The sequence below is a fragment of the Henckelia pumila genome, chromosome 4 (assembly GCF_033568475.1).
Source record: "Henckelia pumila isolate YLH828 chromosome 4, ASM3356847v2, whole genome shotgun sequence".
Taxonomy (NCBI): domain Eukaryota; kingdom Viridiplantae; phylum Streptophyta; class Magnoliopsida; order Lamiales; family Gesneriaceae; genus Henckelia; species Henckelia pumila.
In genome coordinates this window covers 129,209,363-129,236,218 of record NC_133123.1, presented here as the reverse complement: position 1 = coordinate 129,236,218, position 26,856 = coordinate 129,209,363, and the positions used below count along the sequence as shown (strand labels likewise).

Below are 26,856 nucleotides of genomic sequence, written 5' to 3'. Positions count from 1 at the left end.
GCATGGTCATGATTTGTGCCGCCATACGCCCTCCACCTCTCGTCAGATAGCATCGCCTTACTCCTCATCACTTGCATCGATAAAGTCTAATGATCCTAATGGCACATCAAGAAATATCTGGAAGTAACAAAAATATGTAACTCTATAACTTTAAATTGTACTTTTAACATCTTCTTTCAGTTCTTAAAATTTTTAAAACAATCAATCATGCACGCACAAGCACACCTTTCTCAACCCTTACTTTAGACATTCAAACACATCGCAAAGAAAACACCTCAACTTTCAACTTTACTCCTCAAATTATCTCACAAAATAAAATATTTTCTTGCGACCTATCGCTCAGAAACTTTTTTCTGCTTTATAAATGGTCGCTTGATTAATTTTATACAAGGATATCCAGCTTTGGAGGGGCATTATGACCCTAAGGCCTTATCTAATACTTCGTCATGTGGAGGGGTATTATGACCCAAAGGCCTTAGCCAACACGTTATCAACCTCTGTCGTAACTTTACCACAAGTCCTAAAATATTTTTCCTCACTTCTTTACCTCAATTATCAATTCAAGAACACACACTCCCATACACAAAACAAATAATACACACACTCACACTCACACGCACATGAATTGAACACACACTCCCACACACTAAAAATCAAACACACACACACACACAAATCAAAACCAAGCAAAACTAACCCGAATACGGACTCAAATATGCCAAGAATACGGAACACACGCACAAAAACACACATTATACACACTAAGCACACATAGTAATCACAAACTCACACACACACACACACACACACACATATTCACACATCCACATACACACGCACACACACATCATGCACGCACACACAGAGTACACACACAAATACGTGTACTGTTCAAGTTTACGTACTGTATACGTGAAAAGTAACGTATAAATACTATATTTTTGCAAACCCTTTTGCTATTTCACTTTAAAACATACACACAATCCTTCAAACTTTCATATACATATACATCCTTCAAGAAATCAATTTATTTCAATCAAATTCATATCAACTATACTTTGAAAAATATATGACAATATCGACGAGTCAAAGAACAGATTAGAACTTGCCTTAGAACGTAGAGATCGAAGGTTTGGAGATGAAACGAGGATCGGAGTGTGGTCGGAACCTGGTCGGAAGCCAAGATTAAAGCCTAGTCGCCCCCTTTCTTTTCTTTCTGCCTCACATCTGAATCCCTTTCTTCTCTTTTTTTTTCTCCTATCGTTCCTTTCTCTTTTTTTTAAATGCTTTTCTTTTTTTATTTTAAACGTTTTCCTTCTTATTTTGTGCTATTAATTTCCTAGTTTGCTATTTAATATTATCTACTAGCTATTTTAATATTTAATTTTATTAATATATTATCTAATATTAATTAACTAGTCTAAATATTTACTAAGTTGGTAAAAATACACTACCCGGTCTAAAAATCATAAAATCACCCTACTAGTTTAATTTTATTAAATTTATGTCCGGTTCATTCTTAAATGAAATAAAAATAAACCATGACTAATTAAACTCCAAAAATCACAAAAATTCTATCTTTTATCTTATATCGTGTCCGGATACCTCTTCATCTGAAAGCCTCCAACGATCGTCCTTTAAAACTTAAAAATTTCAAAATACGTCAAACATTGGAAATAAAAATAATTTACTTCTAATACATAACAATAACTTTAAAATAACTCAAATAATCAAAAACATCACATTTTATATCATGCATGCGGTCAGGTTGGTTAGTGAATTTCCTGGGAATTACAGAAGATGTACGCAGTTGCAGCTTCCTAAACTTTTGAATCATCAAGCGTCCAAGTGTTCCTAAAGCTCTTACAATCATCACTCAAGCAAAGAACCAGATCGAATACTTCGAGCTTCTATCACACGCTTATCGTTATATCAGATCAACTTTAATGATCAACATGTGATACAAAGTCAATCATCGAAGATCATACAATAGCATTTATTTTTGTTGTAACTCTATCAAAAAGTGTTATGATTTTGAGATTGCATTGCTAGGAGTTTCAGTCAATAGTTAATTAGATTGGGTATGTGCAAAGTATTGTATAAATCGAAAATTTTTAGTAGAATTCTTCTGAAAACGGAAGAATGGTAGGCGTAGAAGTTTTAGTTTCGAATTTCCATGAAAAAATCTTTTTTATCCTTTAATTTTGTTTATTTTCACTTTCAGTCTGCCTAAGTTTTGAGTGTAATTTAGTGCGTGAGAGTATTTTTGTCTAACCAGATCAATTCTAATTTTGTCGATCAAGATAGTTACATCTCACATAGTAACTTAGAGAACTAAAATTATATATATTATGCAGAAGAATATGTTCTATTTTGAAGGGAAAACCATAATTTTAATATGGTCTTGTATTTTTGTTGGTTTGCAATTTTGAACTTCTATATTATTCGATTTTAGTTTTATTCATGTATTGTTAAAGTATGCTTCTATTAGATTGAATGGGAATAGAGAAAAGATCAGATCAAATAGTGCAGATCAAATGAGTTCAATGATCAGATGAATTCATGATCCAGATCGAATACTGGGATCAGATCGAAGTGATGGTCAGATGAGTCTTCAGATGAGTTCATGCAGATAGATTGCTCGAGTATTGTGACTTGGCTAGAAGTCATATGGAGTGTCCGAGAAGCTATAAGCTTGAAGGCAGATCAATACAGATCGAAGTACAAGAGCAGATCAGACTATGAATGAAGGCTTATCGGGTTGGACCATGTTGACTTTATAATTGGGTCATAAGTTACTGTTGACCTAAAGCCCAAGATGAAAGTCGGTTTAATTTTCTATATAAGCATATGGAAGCTGGCCGCAATGAACATAACAGAAAATAAAATTCCTCATAATATATTGAGAGAGAAGAAGGAGAGATTTCGGAGGAGAAAACTTGGGCGTAGATTGTGACGGGAAGATTCAAGTATCAAAAGCTTGAATTGTATCTGTATCTAGAATTAAGAGTTTTCTGGTCTATTTCTGTAATAAGCTCTGTTGATTGAGCTTGTTTTGTTCTGTTGGTGATTAATAAAGTAATTGTGTTTCTCTCTTGTGGACGTAGGCAAATTCCTTGCCGAACCACGTAAATACTTGCGTCGTTTATTTGCTTTCGCGTGAGTTGGTATGTGATCTGAGTTGTGTGTTCTTATCTGGGATTATTGTTTTTGTGCGTGTTGTTTGTTAACTTTCTCGGAATACCAAATTTTTGGATTGATTCCTAACAAGTGGCGCCGTCCGTGGGAAACTAAGCAAAGATGGTGGGATCAATGAAGTTTGATATTGAGAAGTTTACGGGCAAGAACGATTTCTCGCTCTGGAAAATTAATATGCGGGCAATCCTGATGGAACAAGGATTAGTGGAAGCTTTTAAGAAGAAGGATGAGATGTCTGATGAGATAAAGAACAAGGATGAATTACTCGAGAAATCACACAGTGCAATTATTCTCTGTCTTGGTGATAGACCTCTTTGGGAGGTGGCCAGAGAAGAATCTGCAGCAGCTGTGTGGCTTAAACTTGAGAATCTATACATGACAAAATCCCTGGCTAACCGTCTGTACATGAAACAGAGGTTGTATTACTTTGTGATTAAGGATGAGAAGAACCTTGAAGACCAGATCGAAGAATTCACCAAGATATTGGATGACTTGGAGAATATTGAAGTAAATATTGAGGATGAAGATCAGGCTTTGATACTTCTGAATGCTCTTCAAAAAGCATATGAAAATTTCAGAGATGTTTTGCTATATGGAAGAGAACAGAAGATAACGTTGGAAGAAGTTATGTCTGTTATTCAATCCAAGGAACTTCAGAGAAAGTCAAACACAAATACTAAATCACATGGAGAATGTCTTACTGCGAGGGGCAGAAGTGATAAGAGGAAATACAGTGGGAAATACAGGCCAAAGTCCAGATCGAAGAGTCAAGGAAGATACCAGAACAGAAATTTGGGTAATATGAAGTGCTATGCTTGTCAGAAGGTTGGACATCTAAGAAGAGATTGTCCGAAATGGAAAGGGAAGCAACATGAAAAACCCAAGGAATATGGTACTTTTGCCATAGTTTCAGATGGATATGACTCAACAGAAGTATTGGTGATTTCTAAAGGTAATCAAAACCACGAATGGATATTGGATTCAGGATGCTCCTTTCACATGTGTCCTATAAGATCTTGGTTTGAAAAATTGGAGGAATCAGATCAGGGCTTGGTACTGTTGAGGAATAATCAATCATGCAGGATAAAGGGCTCTGGAAACATCAGAATAAGGATGCATGATGGGATCGACAGAGTACTCACCAAGGTGAGGTATGTGCCCGAGTTGAAGAGAAACTTGATATCATTGGGAACACTTGATGCTCAAGGATATTCATTCAAATCAGGAGCAGGAAGTATCTCAGTGTCTAAAGGATCTCTGGTTGTTATGAAGGCTGTAAAAAGAAACCTCTTATATGTACTACAAGGTGAAACGATTATTGGAAGTACAGCAAGTATTCAGGAACAGCAAGACAGAACCAAGGTATGGCATCTGAGGCTTGGACATGTAAGTGAGAAGGGATTACATGAGCTGTCTAAACAGGGTCTGTTAGGTGGAGATAAGATAGAATCATTGGCGTTGTGTGATAGCTGTGCTCTTGGGAAATCTAAAAGAGTATCATTTGGTCAAGGAAGTCACACAACTGAGCAACCATTGGTCTACATTCATTCAGATCTATGGGGTCCTTCTCGGACAAAAACTCATGGTGGAGGCAGATACTTCATGTCCTTGATAGATAATTACTCAAGGAGAGTATGGATATTTATCTTAAAGACTAAGGATGAAGCATATGACAAGTTCAAAGAATGGCTGCTGGCAGTTGAGAACAAGAGTGATAAAAGAATTAAACACGTGAGAACAGATAATGGGCTGGAATACTTATCAGATAAGTATGTGAAGTTATGTAAGGAGAAATGCATTACCAGACACAGAATAGTGGCAGGAACACCACAACAGAATGGCCTGGCAGAGAGAATGAACAGAACTCTTCTGGAAAGGGTCAGATGTATGTTAATCAATGCTTCTCTTCCTAAGTCCTTCTGGGGAGAAGCATTATCTACTGTGTGCTATTTGGTCAATAGGTGTCCATCCAGTGCAATTGGTTTCAAGACACCAATGGAAAAGTGGAGTGGAACACCTGCAGACTATTCAAACTTGAGGGTATTCGGATGCCTTGCATATGCTCATCTGAAACAGGACAAGTTGGAAGAAAGCAAAGTCAGATGTATATTCATTGGGTATCCGGATGGTGTGAAAGTTTATAAAGTTTGGAACCTGGAGTCAAGAGGTCCAAAGTGCTTCAACACCAGGGATGTGAATTTTGATAAATCCAAACTGGGATATAAAATTAATACAGATGGAAAGGACAGTCAGATCAGTGTGAATGATAAACTACCGATTGAGGTAGAGTCTTCTGTGCCAGATGAAGGGTCAGATGAGATGCAAGATGATGATATGACAACGAGTGATCCAAAAGAGGACTTGAGTACCTATAATCTTGCAAGGTATAGAACCAAAAAGGGAGATCCGAGCTCCTAAGAGGTTTGGTGAAGCTGATCTGGCTTGGTATGCACTTACAGTAGCTGAGGAGGTGGAGTATTCAGAGCCGAATACATATGATGAAGCTATGGCGAGTAAACATAAAAAAAAGTGGATTGAAGCTATGAATGAAGAGATGAAATCACTTGAGAAGAATCAAACGTGGACGTTAGTAGACAGACCGAAGCATCAGAAGACATTGGAATGCAAGTGGATCTATAAACAGAAGGAAGGAACTCCTGGTACAGATCAGATCAAGTATAAAGCAAGATTGGTTGCAAAGGGTTTTGGTCAAGTAGAAGGGATAGATTTTAATGAGGTCTATTCTCCAGTGGTCAAACATTGTTCCATCCGGATTATGTTAGCACTGGTGAACCAGCTCAACTTGGAGCTTGAGCAGATGAATGTGAAAACTGCAATTCTACATGGTGACCTGGAAGAAACCATTTATATGGAACAACCAAAGGGCTTCATACATCAGAAAACCAAAAACAAGGTCTGCTTACTGATAAAATCATTGTATGGGCTAAAGCAGAGTCCGAGGCAGTGGAACAAGAGGTTTGATGAGTTCATGATTGGTATTGGTTTTGTGAGAAGCCAATATGACAGATGTGTCTATCTAAAGAAGGATGATGGACAGGTTATCTTGTACCTACTGATTTAATTTGATGATATTTTGATCGCAAGTAAAAGTAGGACAGAGATATCATTCTTGAAACAACAGCTCAACACAGAGTTTGAGATGAAAGATCTGGGTGAAGCGAAGAGAATTCTGGGCATGGACATAGTGAGAAATAGGAAAAGACAGGAGATTCATCTGAGTCAAAAGAACTATTTGAAGAAGGTTGCTCTGCAGTATAACATGAATCAAGCAAAATCTGTCTTGACCCCTCTGGGATAGCATTTGAAGCTATCTGCGAATCAGTCACCTGAAAGTGAGGAAGACAAGATAAAGATGGCTGGTATTCCATATGCTAGTGGAGTGGAAAGTCTCATATATGGAATGGTGTGTAGTAGGCCTGATCTGGCATACGCAATCAGTGTAGTGTCAAGATTTATGGCTAATCCGGGTACATATCATTGGGAAGCTCTGAAATGGATTCTTCGATATCTCATAAACACAACTGGGTTGGGGTTGAAGTTTGAAAAACAGCAAGATGAGATTGATCCGGTAGTTGGATATGTGGATTCAAATTTTTCTGGGAACTTAGACACGAGAAAATCATTGACTGGTTATGTGTTCACCTTTTATGGCACAGCGATCACCTGGAAGTCAAATTTACAGTCAGTGGTTGCCCTTTCTACCACTGAGGCAGAATTCATAGCTGTCACCGAGGCCATAAAGGAAGGATTGTGGTTAAGGGGATGATAGCGGAGTTGGGTGTGGAACAAGATCAAGTTGTAGTACACTGTGACAATCGAAGTGCAATACACTTGACGAAACACCAAGTCTATCATGAACGATCGAAACACATAGATGTGAAGATGCATTTCGTCAGAGATGTAATTGAAAAAGGAGATGTGATCCTTGTGAATATAGCATCGGAAGAAAACCTTGCAGATGTTATGAATAAGTCACTGTCGTATGCTAAGTTCAAGAAATGTTTGGACTTAGTTAATGCGGTAATTGGGAATTAGCCAAGGAGGCGAGGATGGAGAGCAGCATCCAACCTGAAAGAATCAAGGTGGAGATTGTTAAATTATGCTTCTATCAGATTGAATGGGAATAGAAAAGAGATCAGATCAAATAGTGCAGATCAGATGAGTTCAGTTATCAGATGAATTCATGGCTCAGATCAAATACTGGGATCAGATCAAAGTGATGGTCAGATGAGTCTTCGGATGAGTTCATGCAGATAGATTGCTCGAGTATTGTGACTTGGCTAGAAGTCAGATGGAGTGTCCGAAAAGCTGTAAGCTTGAAGGCAGATCAATACAGATCGAAGTACAAGAGCATATCAGACTGATGAATGAAGGCTTATCGGGTTGGACCATGTTGACTTTATAATTGGACCGTAAGTTACTATTGACCTAAAGCCCAAGATGAAAGTCGGTTTAATTCTCTATATAAGCAGATGGAAGCTGGCCGCAAAGAACATAATAGAAAATCAAATTCCTCTGAATATATTGAGAGAGAAGAAGGAGAGATTTCGAAGGAGAAAACTTGGGCGTAGATTGTGACGGGAAGATTCAAGTATCAAAAGTTTGAATCATGTCTGTATCTAGCATTAAGAGTTTTCTGGTCTATCTCTGTAATAAGCTCTGTTGATTGAGCTTGGTTTGTTCTGTTGGTGATTAATAAAGTGATTGTGTTGCTCTCCCGTGGACGTGGAAAAATTCATTGCCGAACCACGTAAATACTTGCGTCGTTTATTTGCTTTCGCGTGAGTTGGTGTGTGATCTAAGTTGTGTGTTCTTATCTGGGATTATTGTTCTTGTGCGTGTTATTTGTTAACTTTCTTGGAATACCAAATTTTCGGATTGATTCCTAACATGTATCTTTGGATTTTTGTCAATTTTAGTCTTTTTCATTTGAAATAATGATGCGATGCTTATACGTCATCTATGTCACGTAAGTGTCGCGTAGGTCAAAGACACGTAACTGTCACAAAGATAGCAAATTAAGACTGAAATTTGAAAACATTTACCGCTTTTTTTTCCAGCCAGCCTACGGCACCTGAGCAATATAAAACCAAAATACTAAACCTATTTTGAATTCTATACACCTAGGCACCGTTTGGTACGAATGTTATTAGTACATGTATAACTTATCATATCCAATCCCGCATTCTTCTCGTCATACTATTTATCTATCTATTAATTATTTATTTTAAATCAATCAAATCATTAATCATTCATCTTAAATCAATCAAATCATTGAATTTAAATTACTATATTACTCTTATAAATAATATTATTCATATTTTATTTTATTCTTAAAAAAACAATATAGTAATTTCTCATTTTTATATAAAATTTAATCAATCAAATCAAATAAACTATAATTTATCAATCAAATCAAATTAAATTAAATACTATATTAAGTATCATTTTTTATTTATTTAATATTACGTTATATAATATATCCATGTATTATTTATCCTACCACTCGAACCAATTCGATTCGGTACCCTATGGAATTAACGGGCGCGGTGCTTATCCTAGATATGGAGAAATGGTAATGTCATGCCTGAACCGTTTCCCATCCCTGAGATATTAAGCCTAAATAATGCATGCTGTATTTTTAAATGATATATATAACTTTATTATCCATAAGTGAAGAAGTTAAACCTAAATTAATCAGACCGTCTCTTTCTAATTTACACATTAATTAGTTAAGCTACTGCATGGAAATCAAATAAGTAATATTTGCAAGTTGTAACGAGATCAACACTGGTATATATTTAACTGGGCATGCAATTCACAACTTCAAGTATGGATTTAAAGATAATACACGTGATTTCGGCTAAACCAAAGGAAACATTTTATTAAAAAAAAAAAAAGCAATTCACAACTTCAAGTATGGATTTAAAGATAATACACGTGATTTCGGCTAAACCAAAGGAAACATTTTATTAAAAAAAAAAAAAAAAAAAAAAAAAAATACCTTCTATGAGACGTTTCATGTGCCAATATTATAAGAATGATCTTCAATATGACCCACCTCATGAAAATGTAATATTAATTTTTTTGTAGATATGGAACGGATCGATCCGTCTCACGGTCATAGATTTGTGAGACCGTCGCACAAGAAACTTACTCATAGATCTCTTGTGAGACGGTCTCATTGATTTATATCCGTGAGACAGATCGACCTGATCCATATCTGAAAAGTAATATTTTTGACATAAAAAATACTATTTTTTTTATAAGTCGGATCGAGTAAGATATCTGTTTCACAAAATTGAGACAGTATCATAAGAATTTTTGTGTTTTTAAAACAAGAGGTGGAATATTGGTTCAGTTCTTGAAAAGCTCCAGACAGTGTCCTTCATCGAGGTTTCTGCTCCAAAACTTGTCGTAATACTCGGCGTAAGTGAATTCTCTATAAAGAGAGGCGTTTCCTTCTTCGATGAGCTCGTTCGGAGCTTTGATAATGGCGGTGTTGTGGGGGCACAAGAAGGAAGCTACCGAGATTCTTGGTTTGTGGGCGTTGACAACTGCACGATGCCAAGTACTCTTGTATTTTGAGTTACTCAATGCCTGCAATCCGATCCGATCCAATCCGATTACGATCATATAATACAATATAATATAATAGAAGTTAGTATTTACTATATGATATGAATATATACCTGCAACTGATCACCAATGTTGACTACAAATGCATTTGGGAAAGGTCTCACAGTGAGCCATTTCCCGTCTTTAAGCAACTGTAGGCCTGTGACGTCCATTTCCTGAAGAAGGATGGTGAGGGTATTTGGATCCGTATGGGCCGGAAGCCCATAAGTCAGTTCCGGCTCTGGGCATTGTGGGTAGTAATTGATGGCCATATGCTGTCCCTGTTCCCCCAAGCTGTTGTTGATGTGGTCTTTTTGCAGGCCCAAACCCTCTGATATTGCTTCTTGTAGTCTAAGCCCAAGCCCACGAACTTCCCTGCAGTACTGGCCCACGGTCTCCCTTCCTCCACCAAACCAGATCATTTTACTTTATTTATTATATATCACAAAATAAATAATCTACCATAATAATTAATAATACAAGAAAAATACAACTTTACTACTCAGCATACCATCGTGGAATCTTATGTCAATGACCAATTTAATTTGTGTGCACTGGAATAAATATAAAATAATTGAATTTGACCAGCAGCACTTTGGATATTTTAAAAATGCACTAAATAAATAAAGGGATCGGATCGGAAGTACGTAACGTATATTATACAATATTATCTATGGGCAAGGTTTAAAAACAGTGAAGCGAGTCGAAGTGTGCAGATCAAGTTTCAAATTTTTCGAATTTAAATGAGATTACTACGAGTTTAAACGCCAAAAAATGTTGTCAATTTTTATTTTTATTTTTATTATAATTTTAATTATATTAATTCAAATAATAAATAAAATGATAAAATTACCATAAATTTAAGATTAAACGAATACATTTCATCTTTTAAAGAACTTAAAAGTTTAAAATTATATTAATTAATATTTTTCTACAAATCTAAAAAATAATAATCTCATTATCAATTAATATATATCATATTTATATTCATGAACTTTTTTTATCTAATATTTATAAAAAAAAATGCATTCAGGGAGATAAATAAAATATCGTGTTCTAAAAAACGATTGTTTAATCGATTTAAGCACATTAAAGTTTAAGCAAGATTAAAACAGTATTTGCAACCTATAAAAATATGTGATTGTGGAATTTTTCTTAACAAATTATGCAAACACTACCTAAATGTCGTTTAAACGAATTTTTTTTAGACATTGCCAATGGGTGGCTATATAGGTTACTAAATTTTGAGCAGAATCTTCAAGAGTGTGAGTGAAAAAATGATAGAAAAAATACCGACAAATATATAAGTTTTCATTATTATTACTAGCTACCATGCACAGATAAATTATTTGTGTTGTAGAGCAAATTTATTTTTGATAGCAATTGAAAATATAAACGTGGATAGTGACTTAGATCCTGTTTGAACATGTATTTATAAAATATTTTTATAAACAAAATTTAAAAAAAAACTTTTATAAAATATTTTAAAAATTATTTTAAGAATAAATATTTGTTTAGACAATTTTTTATAAAAAATATTTTAACATTTCAAAAGTAATGTTGTTCATCTTTGTCTTCAATAGTTGCAATAAAAAAAATCTCTCAAGTATTCTTTAAAAATTATACTTGAAGAACACTTTTTCAAAATATTTTTCAAAAACATTTTACAAAAATCTTATCCAAACACATATTTTAAGTTTACTTTCACTTGTAAAACACTAAAAAAGTTTTTAAAATAAATATCAAAACAGAACCTTAATATAGAAATTTTGAAATACAATTATGTGTTGGTGCCCGGAGTTTGAGAGAAGAATAAGAGAGAGAGAGGAGAAGGACCATCGTTATGTATGCTAATTTTTTATTTCGGAAAATGAAAAGGTCAAATTTTCTATTTTCTATCTTTTATGAAGCAAGAAAGGGTAAAATGAAATAAATAAATGGCTTCACAAAAAACATTTTTGCAAAACGAACACATACTTCATATGTAGTATAAACTATAAACTGTATAATAGTTCATTATAAATATATATCAGAGACAAATAATTTTGTTTTAACCTGCATGAATTTTGACGTTTGGTTTCTTTATATATAAGAAGGGTGAGTGAGATCCTACATATACAGACACGGTTTCAATGCAGATTTACAGTGTATTTGGAATGCAGGATTTTCAATGGGATTTGACGGGATTCAGAATTACAAATACCATTTTAGTGTTTGGTAAAATAAGATTTTGAAATGAGATTGATATTTTTTGGAATTTAATTTAACTAAATGAAATTCTTATGAAATTGATCGGATTTTATAGGATTTCATAGGATTTGAGTTTTAAAAATTATAATAAATTTTTTAAAAATTATATAACTTAATCGTAGATTTCAAGTTTTCTTTGCAAATTTTACAAAATATCATTTATGTAAAAAAGTATATTATCAATTCACACTAATAATATATATATATATATATATATATAATAAATTCTAACCAAACACCAAAACAGAATTTCAATTCCACGAATTTCAAATTCAATTCCAAATCTCATTTTTTATAAATCCAAACACACTCTAAAGAGTGGAGATTTATCAATACAGGTGAAGTCTACTATTTTTTCAGTAGACCAATATGTATTGATAAATATTCACTAATGTAGTGCTTATAAAAATGGATAATGCTATGTGTACATAAATTCTTACATAAAAGGTTACACAATCTATTAAAATAGGAAAGTATATCAAAATTATTTTAAAATATATTTATTTTTAACCTACAATTGTTTGTCTTGTTCAAAGAAACTCTAAACGGAAATATTATTATTTTTTATTTTATTATTTATTGTGCATTTTTAAGGGTGTAAAAATTGAACTCGTCCCGAGTTGACCAGATAATTATCGGGTTAAAGTTAAGGTTTTGGGGTTCAAGTTGGACCCGAAATATTTTATTTTTTAAATTTTTTTAAAAATAATTAAATACACATAATAATAATAATAATAATAATAATAATAATAATAATAATAAATATATTTTAATTTAAATACATAATAGCTTATCTAGTTCCATATAATTTAAATTTGAAAATTCAAGTGTACAAAATTTAAAATATACTTACTACAAAAAATAAAAATTATTTTCAAAAACCAATGTTTTACAAAATAATTATTACATGTTTAAAATCTATGATACAATATACAATATTTTTTTTCAAACATACAATATATAAAAATACAGTAAATATTTCTTAATTCTATAAGGGTCCACTTGGAGTGAGAGATAAGATAAATAATACAGAGATAAGTAATATATTGTAATAAAAAATAAATTAAAAAATAGTTAATATAAGATTTGATTTGATTGATAGATTATGGTTTGTTTGATTTGATTGGTTATATTTTATATAAAAATAATAAATTATCATTTTATCCTTTTAATAATTAATAAAATATAAATAATATTATTTATAAAGGGTAATATAGTAATTTAAATTTAATGATTTGATTGATGTAATATAAATAATTAATGATTTGATTGATGTAATATAAATAATTGAAAGATGGATAAATAATATAGCAAAAAAAAACGTGAGGGTAGATAAGATTATTAATGCATAGATTAGTAATCCATAACATCAAACACACCCTAAATATATACAAAATATTTTTAAAAATTACTCAAACCAAATCTGAGTTCGATCAACCTAAATAGAGATGTCAAAACGGACTAGCGGGGCGAGTCGACCCAAAACCGTAACCTACCATTAGGCGGGGCGGCCCACCTTTTAGGCGGGTTGAAAAAACACCAACCCAACCCAACTATTTTTGTAACACCCGGTATTTTTAATACGTAAATTCGCATGCATAATTAGGAAATTTATTTATTTGAAATTTTAGAGTATGGGTTAAATATTTATGTGAATTATTTGTGCATGATTTAATTGATTTTCAAGCATTTAACCCATAATTAGAGATTTTCATGATTTATGGTAATTGAATTTTTTTATCACGTTGACGGGACCATGGAGGGACGAGATGACAACTTTCGATCCAATTTATTTCATGAGCATTTTTAGAGCCCAAAAATATTATTTTGAGTTTTATTTCCTCAAAATTATTAGTATTTAATTTTATATGATGTTAGGAGTCCATTTTTATTCAAAATAAGCCAAAATAATAACTTTTTATTATCTTTAAAATTCCCTTAATTATTTATTTCGGGATTTTTAAATTAGTTATCAGATTTTAATTATTAGTTAGGGATTTTAAGTTATATATTTCATAATTAAAAATCCATATTTATATTTTATTATCCTAAAAACCTATTTTTAATTAAAACCTTACCCTAAACCTACCCAACCCTCACGCCTCCAAGCTCTCAGCCGACACTTCCACCTCTCCTTCATCTTCTTCATCGGCTAGCAATCTCCAAGGCTCCATAGCCACGATTTTGAAGCTTCCGAGTTCAGTCATCGTCGTCCCGCCGTCCCGGATTCGTTCTACACGCTCCTATCTCTTCTTTTAACGGTGCAAGGCATGTTTCTTTCTCAAATTTTCGTGTCATATCAGTGGTAAATAGTGTGTGTGTGTATGCATTAGAATTATTCAAGGAAATTTCAGAAAAAATCATTTGGTTTTGGTTGTTATGCACCTTGTTCATGTTTTTTCTTCCATCATGATCACGTTTTCTTGCTTCATGACTTGTATGACTGCTGGTCAGGGTTCTTCAGGATCCCTAGGTTGTGTGAAAGGGGTCTGGACTCGAGTGGCTCGAGTGGTTCGAGCCAAACGAGCCCAGGTAGGCGCTGGTGCAGGTTCGGCCTCCATGGGTGCGCAGTTTAGGGTTCCGAGAAGGGGGTTCGGTGTGGGTGATCTAGGCTGCATGGGGCTGGGGCCATGGGCAGGTTAGGACCGCCCAGACGTGGGCCACATCTGGGCGGTGGAGCTCCGGCCAGGGGCAGCCGGAGCAGGGCGGCAGCAGCCCTAGAAGGGCTGCTGCTCGCGGCCGAGCAGATTAAGGGAAAGGGGCGTCAGGTTGTGAGGGTTTGGGGGATCCGGGTCGGGTTGTTGGGTCCGGGTCGGGTTCAGTAAGTCTTGGGTCAAGTCTAGTGGGTCCGGGTCCGAGTTAAGTGAGTCGGGCTTGGGTATTTTTATTTTTAAGTATTAAGTATAATTAAGTGTTAAATGGGCTCAATTAAATCCCAAAAATTTAATTGGGTTACATTTAATTAATTGGGTGGAATTTAATTATTATTGGGCTTAAATAATTTTAATTAAGTTAGTCCAATGATTTTTATGGGCTTGGGGGCCCATGAAAATTATTGGGCCAGTCTTTGGGCTTTTGGGCCTATTGGGCCAGAATAGGTTGTTATTGGGCCAGGAATATTGTAATGGGCTTGAATTTATTAATTAGGCCTAGAAATGTATTTTTTGGGTTTAAGTATGCTAATGGGCCAGTCTCAGTGTTAATGGGCCAGAATTTAAGAAAATGGGCTTGAGTGTTAGGGCCAGCAGTTCAGTACAACCCATGAGAAATTGCATGTGTCCTGAATATATATTTAATTATTTTTATGCATGGAAGTTATTTTAAATATTTATATGTTAGTATGAAATTAAATTAAATATATATGAAGAACATATATTTTATTTAAGTACATGCATTCATGAAATAATTTTTATGCATGATTTAATGTTTGAGGTTGAGCAAAAGAAAATAATTTTATGTTGGAAGTTGAAGTAATGTGACAATTTAAGGGGAATTCGTCCCCATATGTGAACTATTGAAGGGCAGTTTACTGCCAATTTAAGAGGTGATTCGTCACCGCCACGTACGTTGGTTTATCACGCTGATCAGTATTTAATGTATGTATAGTTACACTATGGAGACGACCTTTCGATGTTAGAAAATACTTTGCTCAACAATGTTTATGTATTATTATGATATTTAAGTTTATGTTATGTTCATGATATTTTTAAGCATGCTCATTCATGTATATGTTATGTATTAGTATTAAAGTGATTTAAATTATTTTAAACCCTTGTTATGTTAGCATGTTGGGCCTCTAGGATCACTACACTGATATGGTGCAGGTGAGTACGTAGAGGAGGACGTAGTACCCACCGGCGGCGAGGACCTATGAGCGGACATGCAGTAACCCCGTGACCGTTGTCTGGGTCTATGTCATGTTATGAATATTTTTATCATGTTATACATTTTATTTAAATATTTTCAGTGCATGCAAATTGTATTTATTCCGCTTATGTCAGTATTTTACTTGTCAGTATTTTATTGAATGTTAGACTCAGATATTTAATTTATTAAAGGTTGCATTTTTATTTAAGTTATTTATTTTTAAATCTATTTATTCTGTGCATATATGTATGGGAATGTATGTACATATTTTTACTTAGTAAGTATAAAAAAAAAAAATTTCGCATATTTATTTATTTATATTTAGAGAGTTAGGGTCGTTTCAGTTGATATCAGAGCACGGTCCTTGGATGCGAGCTCAGAAATCCACGCTACCGGTCTGTAAGTTTTAAGTGTTTATAGCATGATTTACTTTTAAGAATTTAAGTTAGCATTAATGTTAAAACACTTAGTTATGCATGGCGATTTACGTAAAGAAATATGTGGTGGTGCAGAATGCCTCCGAGACCTATGAACAGACGTGGGGAATCTCCACCTCCACCTCCACCTCCGCAGAACTCTCTTGCAGCATTGGAACAGGCCAATGCTAATATGATGGCAGGGATTACTGCTCTGTTGGAGCAGCAGGCTGCACGTCCTAGACTGTCCCACGAGGAGGACGTTGCTGAGCGGTTCCAGAAGAAGAGGCCGAAGGAGTTCATTGGTACCACTGATCCATTGGTGGCTGAGGGGTGGATTTGTTCTTTGGAGTCCATCTTTGCATACATGGGGATTACTGATGCCGACAGGGTGAACTGTGCGACTTATATGATGAGGGGAGATGCAGCTCTTTGGTGGGAGGGTGCTGCCAGGGGAGTACATCTTCCTACATTGACTTGGGCGGAGTTTAGACGTATCTTCTACGCCAAGTATTTCACGGAGGATGTGCGCAGTCGCATGATCTGGGAGTTTATGAGTCTCCGACAGGGGGACAGGTCAGTGGTTGAGTATGTGAGATAGTTCGAGAGGGGCTGTCATTTTGTGCCTCTGATTTCAGACAGTCCACCGGAGAAGATGAGGCAGTTTGTGGAGGGACTGAAGGCGGATATCAAGCATGACATACGTATGATGGACGTCGCGACATATGAGGCGGCAGTTAGTAGAGCACTGAGGTCAGAGGAGGATAGGAGAGAGATACAGCGAGAGCAGCAGGGGAAGAGACAAATTCAGTCTGGTTTTCAGCGACCATCTTCGCAGCCTCCTGCGAAGAAGCAGTATACTGGGCCGTCTAAGGGCCCGAACCAGCAGCAGAGGCCACAGCAGCCTAGGGGCGGGGCCCCTAATACTGGAGGTTTTCCTACTTGCCCGAAGTGTCAGAAGATGCATTCGGGACCTTGTCTTCTGGGAGCAGGAGTTTGTTTCCACTGTAGAGAGCCAGGGCACCAGATAGCTAATTGCCCGAGGAAGAAGAACACTGCTGGTAGAGTGTTCGTTATGCAGGCAGAGGAGACAGACCCAGACACCTCCTTGATCACCGGTATATCTTACCCCTAGTATTTTATAATTTCTTCCTTTGGTTAAGAATTTTGATTTTTCTTTGTGAAATAATTTGTATTTGGGATTTTTCTATCTGCATGTTAGAATAAGAAGCATGATTTACTTGTGACTAGAATTAAGGATTATTAGTGACTTATCTTTGGGGGGAAAGTTTAGTAGTGGTATGAAATTGTTGGGATTCTTCTGCGTGCAGGGAGAATTTTAGTTGGAGGCAACTCCACGTTTGCGTTGCTAGATTCAGGGGCTACGCATTCGTTTATCTCCCTGAAGTTTATCAGACGGATAGGCATCACACCCGAGATTGTTGACAGTGGTTATGATGTCACTATGCCGTCAGGACAGATTATTTCTACCTCTAGTGTCATTCGAGAACTGGAGTTGGAGCTTCAGGGGCACTCCATTCACGCAGATGTGGTGGTTTTGCCGTTGAGTGGATTTGATTTGATATTGGGTATGGACTGGTTGACATTCAATGGAGCTTCAATTGATTTTCGTCGGAGGACAGTGTCAGTGAAACCGCCGGGAGGCGACCCATTTACTTTTCATGCATCTCAGAGCAGTGATATTCCTCAGGTGATATCTCTTATTCAGGCGAGGAAGTTGTTGAAACGGGGTTGCCAAGGTTTTCTAGCAAGTATTGTCACGGCCTCAGAATTATCTAGCAGATCATTATCAGAGATAGAGGTGGTTCATGACTTTTCGGACGTCTTTTCGGAGGATGTTGCAGGAATTCCACCAGTGAGAGATGTGGAGTTCAACATCGACTTAGTGCTAGACACCGTGCCTATCTCTAAGGCACCATACAAACTTGCTCCTACCGAGATGAAAGAGTTGAAGGAGCAGATACATGAATTATTAGAGAAAGGCTTTGTTCGTCCTAGCTTTTCTCCATGAGGAGCTCCAGTGTTATTTGTGAAGAAGAAGGATGACAGTATGAGACTGTGCATCGATTATCGAGAGCTCAATAGGGTCACAGTGAAGAATAAGTACCCACTGCCGAGGATAAAGGACTTATTTGATCAGTTGCAGGGAGCTTCGGTGTTCTCCAAGATCGACCTGCGATCTGGTTATTATCCGCTGTGAGCTAGAGATGCATATGTGTCCAAGACTGCTTTCCGGACACGTTATGGGCATTACGAGTTCTTAGTGATGCCATTTGGGATAACCAATGCTCCAGCGGTTTTCATGGATCTCATGAACCGAGTATTTCAGCCGTATCTTGATCAGTTCATCATAGTCTTCATTGATGATATCTTGATCTACTCTAGGAGCATTGAGGAGCATAGGCAGCATCTTCAGACAGCCTTGCAGACTTTGAAGGAACATCGTTTGTATGCCAAGTTCAGCAAGTGCGAGTTTTGGCTTGAGCAGGTGGCATTTCTTGGCCACATTATTTCTAGAGATGGGATTGCAGTGGATCAGTCGAAGGTTGAGGCAGTGTAGAAATGGGGTATTCCGAATAATGCTTCGGAGATTCGCAGTTTCTTGGGTTTGGCAGGATACTATAGGAAGTTCATCAAGGGTTTTTCCTCTATTGCAGTACCCTTGACTTCCTTAACCAAGAAGAATGCAAAGTTTGTTTGGAGTCCAGACTGTCAGAGGAGCTTCGATCAGCTGAAGGAAGCACTCACTACCGCACCGGTTTTAGCGATGACAGTACCACACGAGGAGTTAGTGGTGTACACCGACGCGTCTAATCTAGGTTTAGGAGCAGTACTTATGCAGTGTGGTAAGGTTATTGCTTATGCGTCGAGGCAGTTGAAGATTCATGAGCAGAACTACCCGACACATGACTTGGAGTTAGCGGCAGTGGTCTTCGCTTTGAAAATCTGGAGGCACTATCTGTATGGAGAGAAGTGCAAGATTTTCACTGATCACAAGAGCCTCAAGTACTTCTTCACTCAGAAGGAGTTGAACATGAGGCAACGGAGATGGTTGGAGTTGGTGAAGGATTACGACTGTGATGTTAGCTACCATCCGGGTAAAGCTAATGTAGTGGCCGATGCTTTGAGTCGGAAGTCGTCAGTGGTATCATGTTTGTCAGTGCAGTTACCACTGCAGAGTGAGATTCAGAGGTTTGATTTGGAGTTTTACTCGAGTGGTCATGCATCGAGCTTGTCAGTGTTGACGTTGCAGCCAGTTCTGCGAGATCGAATCAGGGATGGACAGTCTACTGATGAGGAGTTGCAGCGTTGGAGATAGAAAGATGAGGCCAAGGGTGGTCTTCTGTATACAGTTGTGGATGGCATTGTTCAGTACCGGGGTAGGATGTAGGTACCGAAAGTCGATCAGTTGAGAGCTGAGATTCTAGCAGAGGCTCACACATCTCCGTACTCCATTCACCCCGGAAGTACGAAGATGTACCGAGATTTGCAGCTATTGTATTGGTGGCCCGGGATGAAGAGAGACATCGGGAGAGTTGTGTCAGAGTGCTTGACTTGTCAGCAGGTCAAGGCCGAGCATCAGCGTCCAGCAGGACTTCTTAGACCTCTTCCTATTCCGGAATGGAAATGGGAGAATATTACGATGAACTTTGTAGTGGGCTTACCGAGGAGTGCCAGAGATTGCACAGCTATTTGGGTGATCGTGGATAGACTCACCAAGTCAGCTCATTTCTTACCGGTGAGGACTACTTACTAGTTGACACAGTATGCAGAGCTTTACATCAAGGATATTGTTAGACTGCATGGCATACCAGTGTCGATAGTATCAGACAGAGATCCGAGATTTACGTCTGCGTTTTGGAAGAGTTTGCACACTGCATTGGGGACTAGACTTTTGTTCAGTACAGCGTTCCATCCCCAGACAGATGGTCAGTCTGAGAGAGTGATCCAGGTTCTCGAGGATCTACTGAGAGCTTGTGTCATCGACTTTCAGGGCTCGTGGGAGACTAGACTGCCATTAGTGGAGTTTACCTATAACAACAGTTTTCAGTCGTCTATAGGTATGGCTCCTTATGCAGCATTGTACGGGAGGAGGTGCAGATCTCCTGTGCATTGGGATGAGGTCGGTGAGAGGATTTTACTTGGTCCTGAGATTGTGCAGCAGACAGCTGATATTGTGACACAGATTCGGGATCGCATGAGGACTGCTCAGAGCCGTCAGAAGAGTTATGCAGATACTCGACGACGAGATTTGGAGTTCGCTGTAGGTGATCACGTATTCCTGAAGGTGTCACCTATGAAGGGAGTAGTGCGATTTGGTCGGAGAGGCAAGCTTAATTCGAGATATATAGGGCCATTCGAGATCTTGGAGAGAGTTGGCACGTTGGCCTACCGTTTAGCTCTACCACCAGGGCTAGCGGCAGTGCACAATGTATTCCATGTATCCATGCTTTGGAGATACATCTCGAACCCGTCACATGTGTTGGATTTTGAGCCTCTTCAGTTGACACCGGAGTTAGCATTTGAGGAGAGGCCTGTACGGATCTTGGCTAGGGAGGAGCGCAGATTGAGGACGCGGGTCATACCGATGGTCAGAGTCCAGTGGCTGAATCATTCGGAGGAGGAAGCTACTTGGGAGACCGAGGCAGACATGAGAACACGCTACCCGGAGTTGTTCGGGTAAGTACTTTAATTTCGAGGACGAAATCCAATTTAAGGGGGGGAGAATTGTAACACCCGGTATTTTTAATACGTAAATTCGCATGCATAATTAGAAAATTTATTTATTTGAAATTTTAGAGTATGGGTTAAATATTTATGTGAATTATTTGTGCATGATTTAATTGATTTTCAAGCATTTAACCCATAATTAGAGATTTTCATGATTTATGGTAATTGAATTTTTTTATCACGTTGACGGGACCGTGGAGGGACGAGATGACAACTTTCGATCCAATTTATTTCATGAGCATTTTTAGAACCCAAAAATATTATTTTGAGTTTTATTTTCTCAAAATTATTAGTATTTAATTTTATATGATGTTAGGAGTCCATTTTTATTCAAAATAATCCAAAATAATGACTTTTTATTATCTTTAAAATTCCCTTAATTATTTATTTCGGGATTTTTAAATTAGTTATCAGATTTTAATTATTAGTTAGGGCTTTTAAGTTATATATTTCATAATTAAAAATTCATATTTATTATTTATTATCCTAAAAACCTATTTTTAATTAAAACCTTACCCTAAACCTACCCAACCCTCACGCCTCCAAGCTCTCATCCAACACTTCCACCTCTCCTTCATCTTTTTCATCGGCTAGCAATCTCCAAGGCTCCATAGCCACGATTTTGAAGCTTCCGAGTTAATTCATCGTCGTCCCGTCGTCCCGGATTCGTTCTACACGCTCCTATCTCTTCTTTTAATGGTGAAAGGCATGTTTCTTTCTCAAATTTTCGTGTCATATCAGTGGTAAATAGTGTGCGTGTGTATGCATTAGAATTATTCAAGGAAATTTCAGAAAAAATCGTTTGGTTTTGGTTGTTATGCACCTTGTTCATTTTTTTTCTTCCATCATGCTCACGTTTTCTTGCTTCATGACTTGTATGACTGCTGGTCAGGGTTCTTCAGGATCCCTAGGTTTTGTGAAAGGGGTCTGGACTCGAGTGGCTCGAGTGGTTCGAGCCAAACGAGCCCAGGTAGGCGCTGGTGCAGGTTCGGCCTCCATGGGTGCGCAGTTTAGGGTTCTGAGAATGGGGTTCGGTGTGGGTGATCTAGGCTGCATGGGGCTGGGGCCATGGGCAGGTTAGGACCGCCCAAACGTGGGCCACGTCTGGGCGGCAGAGCTTCAGCCAGGGGCGCCCGGAGCAGGGCGGCAGCAGCCCTAGAAGGGCTGCTGCTCGCAGCTGAGCAGATTAGGGTAAAGGGGCGTCGGGTTGTGAGGGTTTTGGGGATCCGGGTCGGGTTGTTGGGTCCGGGTCGGGTTCAGTAAGTCTTGGGTCAAGTCTAGTTGGTCTGGGTCCGGGTTAAGTGAGTCGGGCTCGGGTATTTTTATTTTTAAGTATTAAGTATAATTAAGTGTTAAATGGGCTCAATTAAATCCCAAAAATTTAATTGGGTTACATTTAATTAATTGGGTGGAATTTAATTATTATTGGGCTTAAATAATTTTAATTAAGTTAGTCCAATGATTTTTATGGGCTTGGGGGCCCATGAAAATTATTGGGTCAGTCTTTGGGCTTTTGGGCCCATTGGGCCAGAATAGGTTATTATTGGGCCAAGAATGTTGTAATGGGCTTGAATTTATTAATTGGGCCTAGAAATGTATTTTTTGGGTTTAAGTGTGCTAATGGGCCAGTCTCAGTGTTAATGGGCCAGAATTTAAGAAAATGGGCTTGAGTGTTAGGGCCAGCAGTTCAGTACAACCCATGAGAAATTGCATGTGTCCTGAATATATATTTAATTATTTTTATGTATGGAAGTTATTTTTAATATTTATATGTTAGTATGAAATTAAATTAAATAGATATGAAGGACACACATTTTATTTAAGTACATGCATTCATGAAATAATTTTTATGCATGATTTAATGTTTGAGATTGAGCAAAAGAAAATAATTTTATGTTGGAAGTTAAAGTAGTGTGACAATTTAAGGGGGATTCTTCCCCATATGTGAACTATTGAAGGGCAGTTTACTGTCAATTTAAGAGGTGATTCGTCACCGCCACGTACGTTGGTTTACCACGCTGATCAGTATTTAATGTATGTATGGTTACACTATGGAGACGACCTTTCGATTTTAGAAAATACTTTGCTCAACAATGTTTATGTATTATTATGATATTTAAGTTTATGTTATGTTCATGATATTTTTAAGCATGCTCATTCATGTATATATTATGTATTAGTATTAAAGTGATTTAAATTATTTTAAACCCTTGTTATGTTAGCATGTTGGGCCTCTAGGCTCACTACACTGATATGGTGCAGGTGAGTACGTAGAGGAGGACGTAGTACCCACCGGCGGCGAGGACCTATGAGCGGATATGCAGTAACCCCGTGACCGTTGTCTGGGTCTATGTCATGTTATGAATATTTTTATCATGTTATACATTTTATTTAAATATTTTCAGTGCATGCAAATTGTATTTATTCCGCTTATGTCAGTATTTTACTTGTCAGTATTTTATTGAATGTTAGACTCAGATATTTAATTTATTAAAGGTTGCATTTTTATTTAAGTTATTTATTTTTAAATCTATTTATTTTGTGCATATATGTATGGGCATGTATGTACATATTTTTACTTAGTAAGTATAAAAAAAAATTTTTTGCATATTTATTTATTTATATTTAGAGAGTTAGGGTCGTTTCAATTTTAGGTGGCGGGGCGGGTCAACCCGGCGGGCTCACGTATAAATTGGCGGGTTTTTGGAGGCCAACCCGCAACCCACCACAATCCACCATTAGGCGGGGCGGTGCAAGCCGGCCCACATTTTAGGCGGGTTGGAAAATTGTCAATTCAACTCACCAATTTTTTTATGGCGGGGCGGGCGTAATCCATTTTGACACCTCTAAACCCAAACCTACATAATTTGATTTTTTATTGTTTTTTAACAAAATAATTAATGATTACACATAATAATATCAAATATATTTTAATTTAAATATATAATAATAAAATCTTGTTTTTATATGATTAAAATTTGAAATTTTAATTTTAAATTTTTAAAATATATTTAATATAAAAAATAGAAAATTATTTTTTTTTTGAACTTAGTAAATAATTATATTTTAAAATTTTATAAAATAATTTTTTTTGTTGAACTAGGTAAAATTAATTATATAAATAAGTAATAAAAATAATAATATTTCGTTAAAAAAAATTTTGAGCAAAAAATTTAGATACTTTTCAAATTTAATAAGACGTATAACCCTCTATGTAAGACTCTATGTACACATTATGTACACATAGTATTGTCCTATAAAAATAGGACGGTCAAATCTTCTAGCATTTAATGCATTATTGTTATAGATTTGTATTTAATGCATTATTGTTATGTTATAAAACATATAACATGTAGGTGCGTGAATTGTTAGAAGTATAAATTATACTTTCAACGTCCAACGCTGAGTGAGATCCACGTACCTCAAGCATTTGTAGATTTATATATATATGTATTCATTAAATAAATTCAAAGTCTACCAAAGATATACGACAAAGAGTAATTGTTAATTCATAATGAAATTGCTGCGGAAATTCCCTCTTTTTTATTTATTTATATTGCCTATACCAATAATAAATAAATAAAAGCTGTCAAAAAAAAATAATAAATAAATAAATATATATATAATTTTTTTGGGGATCGTCAACACGTATTTTACGCGAAGTTCGCTTGCACACATTTCAACACGTTATATTCTAGTGGTGATGATGTCATCGGATGACGTCGAAATTTATGACGTATTCCAAAACTTATAAGTATTTTCTTTTGGCTTAAAATTTATGATCAGTTCTTGAATGGAGCAAAAACAAAATAATTTCGACACATATATTATTGTAATGTGTCGCGAATATTATTAAGATTAATTTGGAATTAGAAAATTCAATTCGAGGATCACGTTTCGTATACATTATTGCATTTACCTTTTAAAAAACATCAAACGCTAACCAAGTTTTTTTGTTGAACTATAGTATGTGTGTGTTAGTTAATGAGACACTGCTTGCTGTTAAATGTCTCATATTAAATCTCTGAGAGTTATATATATGGGCTTGAATCATTATTAATTGCTTTTTGAATTAGCTTTTGGATTAAGTTAAATTCAATTGCACGATCTTAACAATATGATATCAAAGTTTAAACCTATCATTATGTTAGATAATTTTCATGAATCACTTACTACTAATTCTTGTAAACTTCCTAGGTCCACCTTTACATGTTGTACAACTCTATAAGCCAATGATCCTAGAAGGTGCAAAGTGCAGTTAAAAGAGTACTACAATGATAAGCTTTTTGCATGCATCCAGGTGAGACTATGCTCCACCAGGTGTGCTACACCTGGTGGAGCTTAGCCGTTGGATCATGGGAGAACCCACATGAAATCATGTGGGTCCCACATGATTTCATGTGGGCCTTATTGATCCAACGGCTGTGCTACATCTGAAGAAGAACTCCAGATGCAGCATAGTTTCACACGCGTCCATGCCATATTTTTTACAGTCTAATTCTATATATATATATATATGTATATTCAATTATTAGCAGTACTGATCCAAGAATATGTATGTGTAGGTAATTAAATAATGTGGCAATTAAGCTAGCTAAAAATGAATGAACAACTTACTTGAAAGAAGGTGGGTTGGATGGCCAGTCGTTTGCATAGTTTTGGAGAGGGTAACAATGAAGCCTGAGGTAATCTCTCCAGTTGTGGATCTTCTCCTTTTGAGGGTTGGAGCTTGTGCTCAATCTCGTCGTCTTGGTCGGATCATTCGAGTACAACTTCATCTTCTCTTCCACCGGCAACCCGAAGAATTCCCCCGCCACCTCCACCATTCTCTCCGCCGTCTCTTTCGCCACCCCATGATTTATCACCTGCACGTACCCAATATCAAAATCATTTATTTGTTCATCAATCTTCTTAATTATATATATATATTAACACAACTACTGATCATCATCCTTCTATATTACATATACCTGAAAGAAGCCATAGTTCTTGCAGGCGGCTGCTATCTGTTGAACTATAAATTGTCTGTCTCCTCGGCCCAAATCAATGACAGGAGCATTCTCGTACTCGGCAGATTCAGATGTCCGGGGCCTATCGGGTTCTGGCCGGACGTAGCACCGAGGAAGGGACGAGTATCGCAATCCATTTGATATCAACTGAGCTTCCATGGATTCCGATATTAGATTTTCAGGTATATATGAACATATATTTATATATATACGAGTACTGCCAGACAATATGGCACCGTATGATAACGGGATAGCTTCATTTATAGATGCTTTAGGAGATGACTTTTACTATTTAGTCTTTTTTAATTTATTCGGAGTCTTTTTTTTTTTTTTTTTACGTGGGAACCCGCAGCCGCTATCTTTCGATGCGCTCTGAGTAAACCCCCGAACTAATGCAATAGCATGCAAACTACGCTAGTCAGATAAACCACACTAAGTAAGCCCTGTGTGACAGTCCAAGAAGGTGTTGGAAGGGAGAATCGAACTCTTGATCTCTGGTCAAGAGTTTACCTGCTCGACCAACTTGAACACCCCTTTGGGACGTCTTTATGTCTTTTTTACTTTAGGTTCCTAGCTACATGCCCGTTATATATCTTTTTTTTTTAAATGAAAAATCTGAGGGGAGAAAATTTCAATTGCTATGACTTTGAATCTTTGATAGCAACTCATTGCGCGCTCTAATTCAGCAAATTTTGCTTCTATGAAACACAATATCAAACCACACA

General features: G+C 36.5%; 1 protein-coding gene across 1 annotated transcript; it reads right to left on the bottom strand.

Moving 5' to 3' along the window:
- Positions 1 to 9,290: 9,290 nt before the first annotated feature.
- Positions 9,291 to 26,349, bottom strand: LOC140865645 (protein DOWNY MILDEW RESISTANCE 6-like). The gene is made up of 4 exons (XM_073270362.1): positions 26,093 to 26,349; positions 25,740 to 25,987; positions 9,912 to 10,236; positions 9,291 to 9,819 (listed from the first exon to the last, which is right to left on the bottom strand). Exons 1-4 carry the CDS (start codon positions 26,288 to 26,290, stop codon positions 9,577 to 9,579), a joined length of 1,014 nt encoding a protein of 337 aa, XP_073126463.1. The 5' UTR covers positions 26,291 to 26,349; the 3' UTR covers positions 9,291 to 9,576.
- Between the last annotated feature and the right edge of the window lie 507 nt (positions 26,350 to 26,856).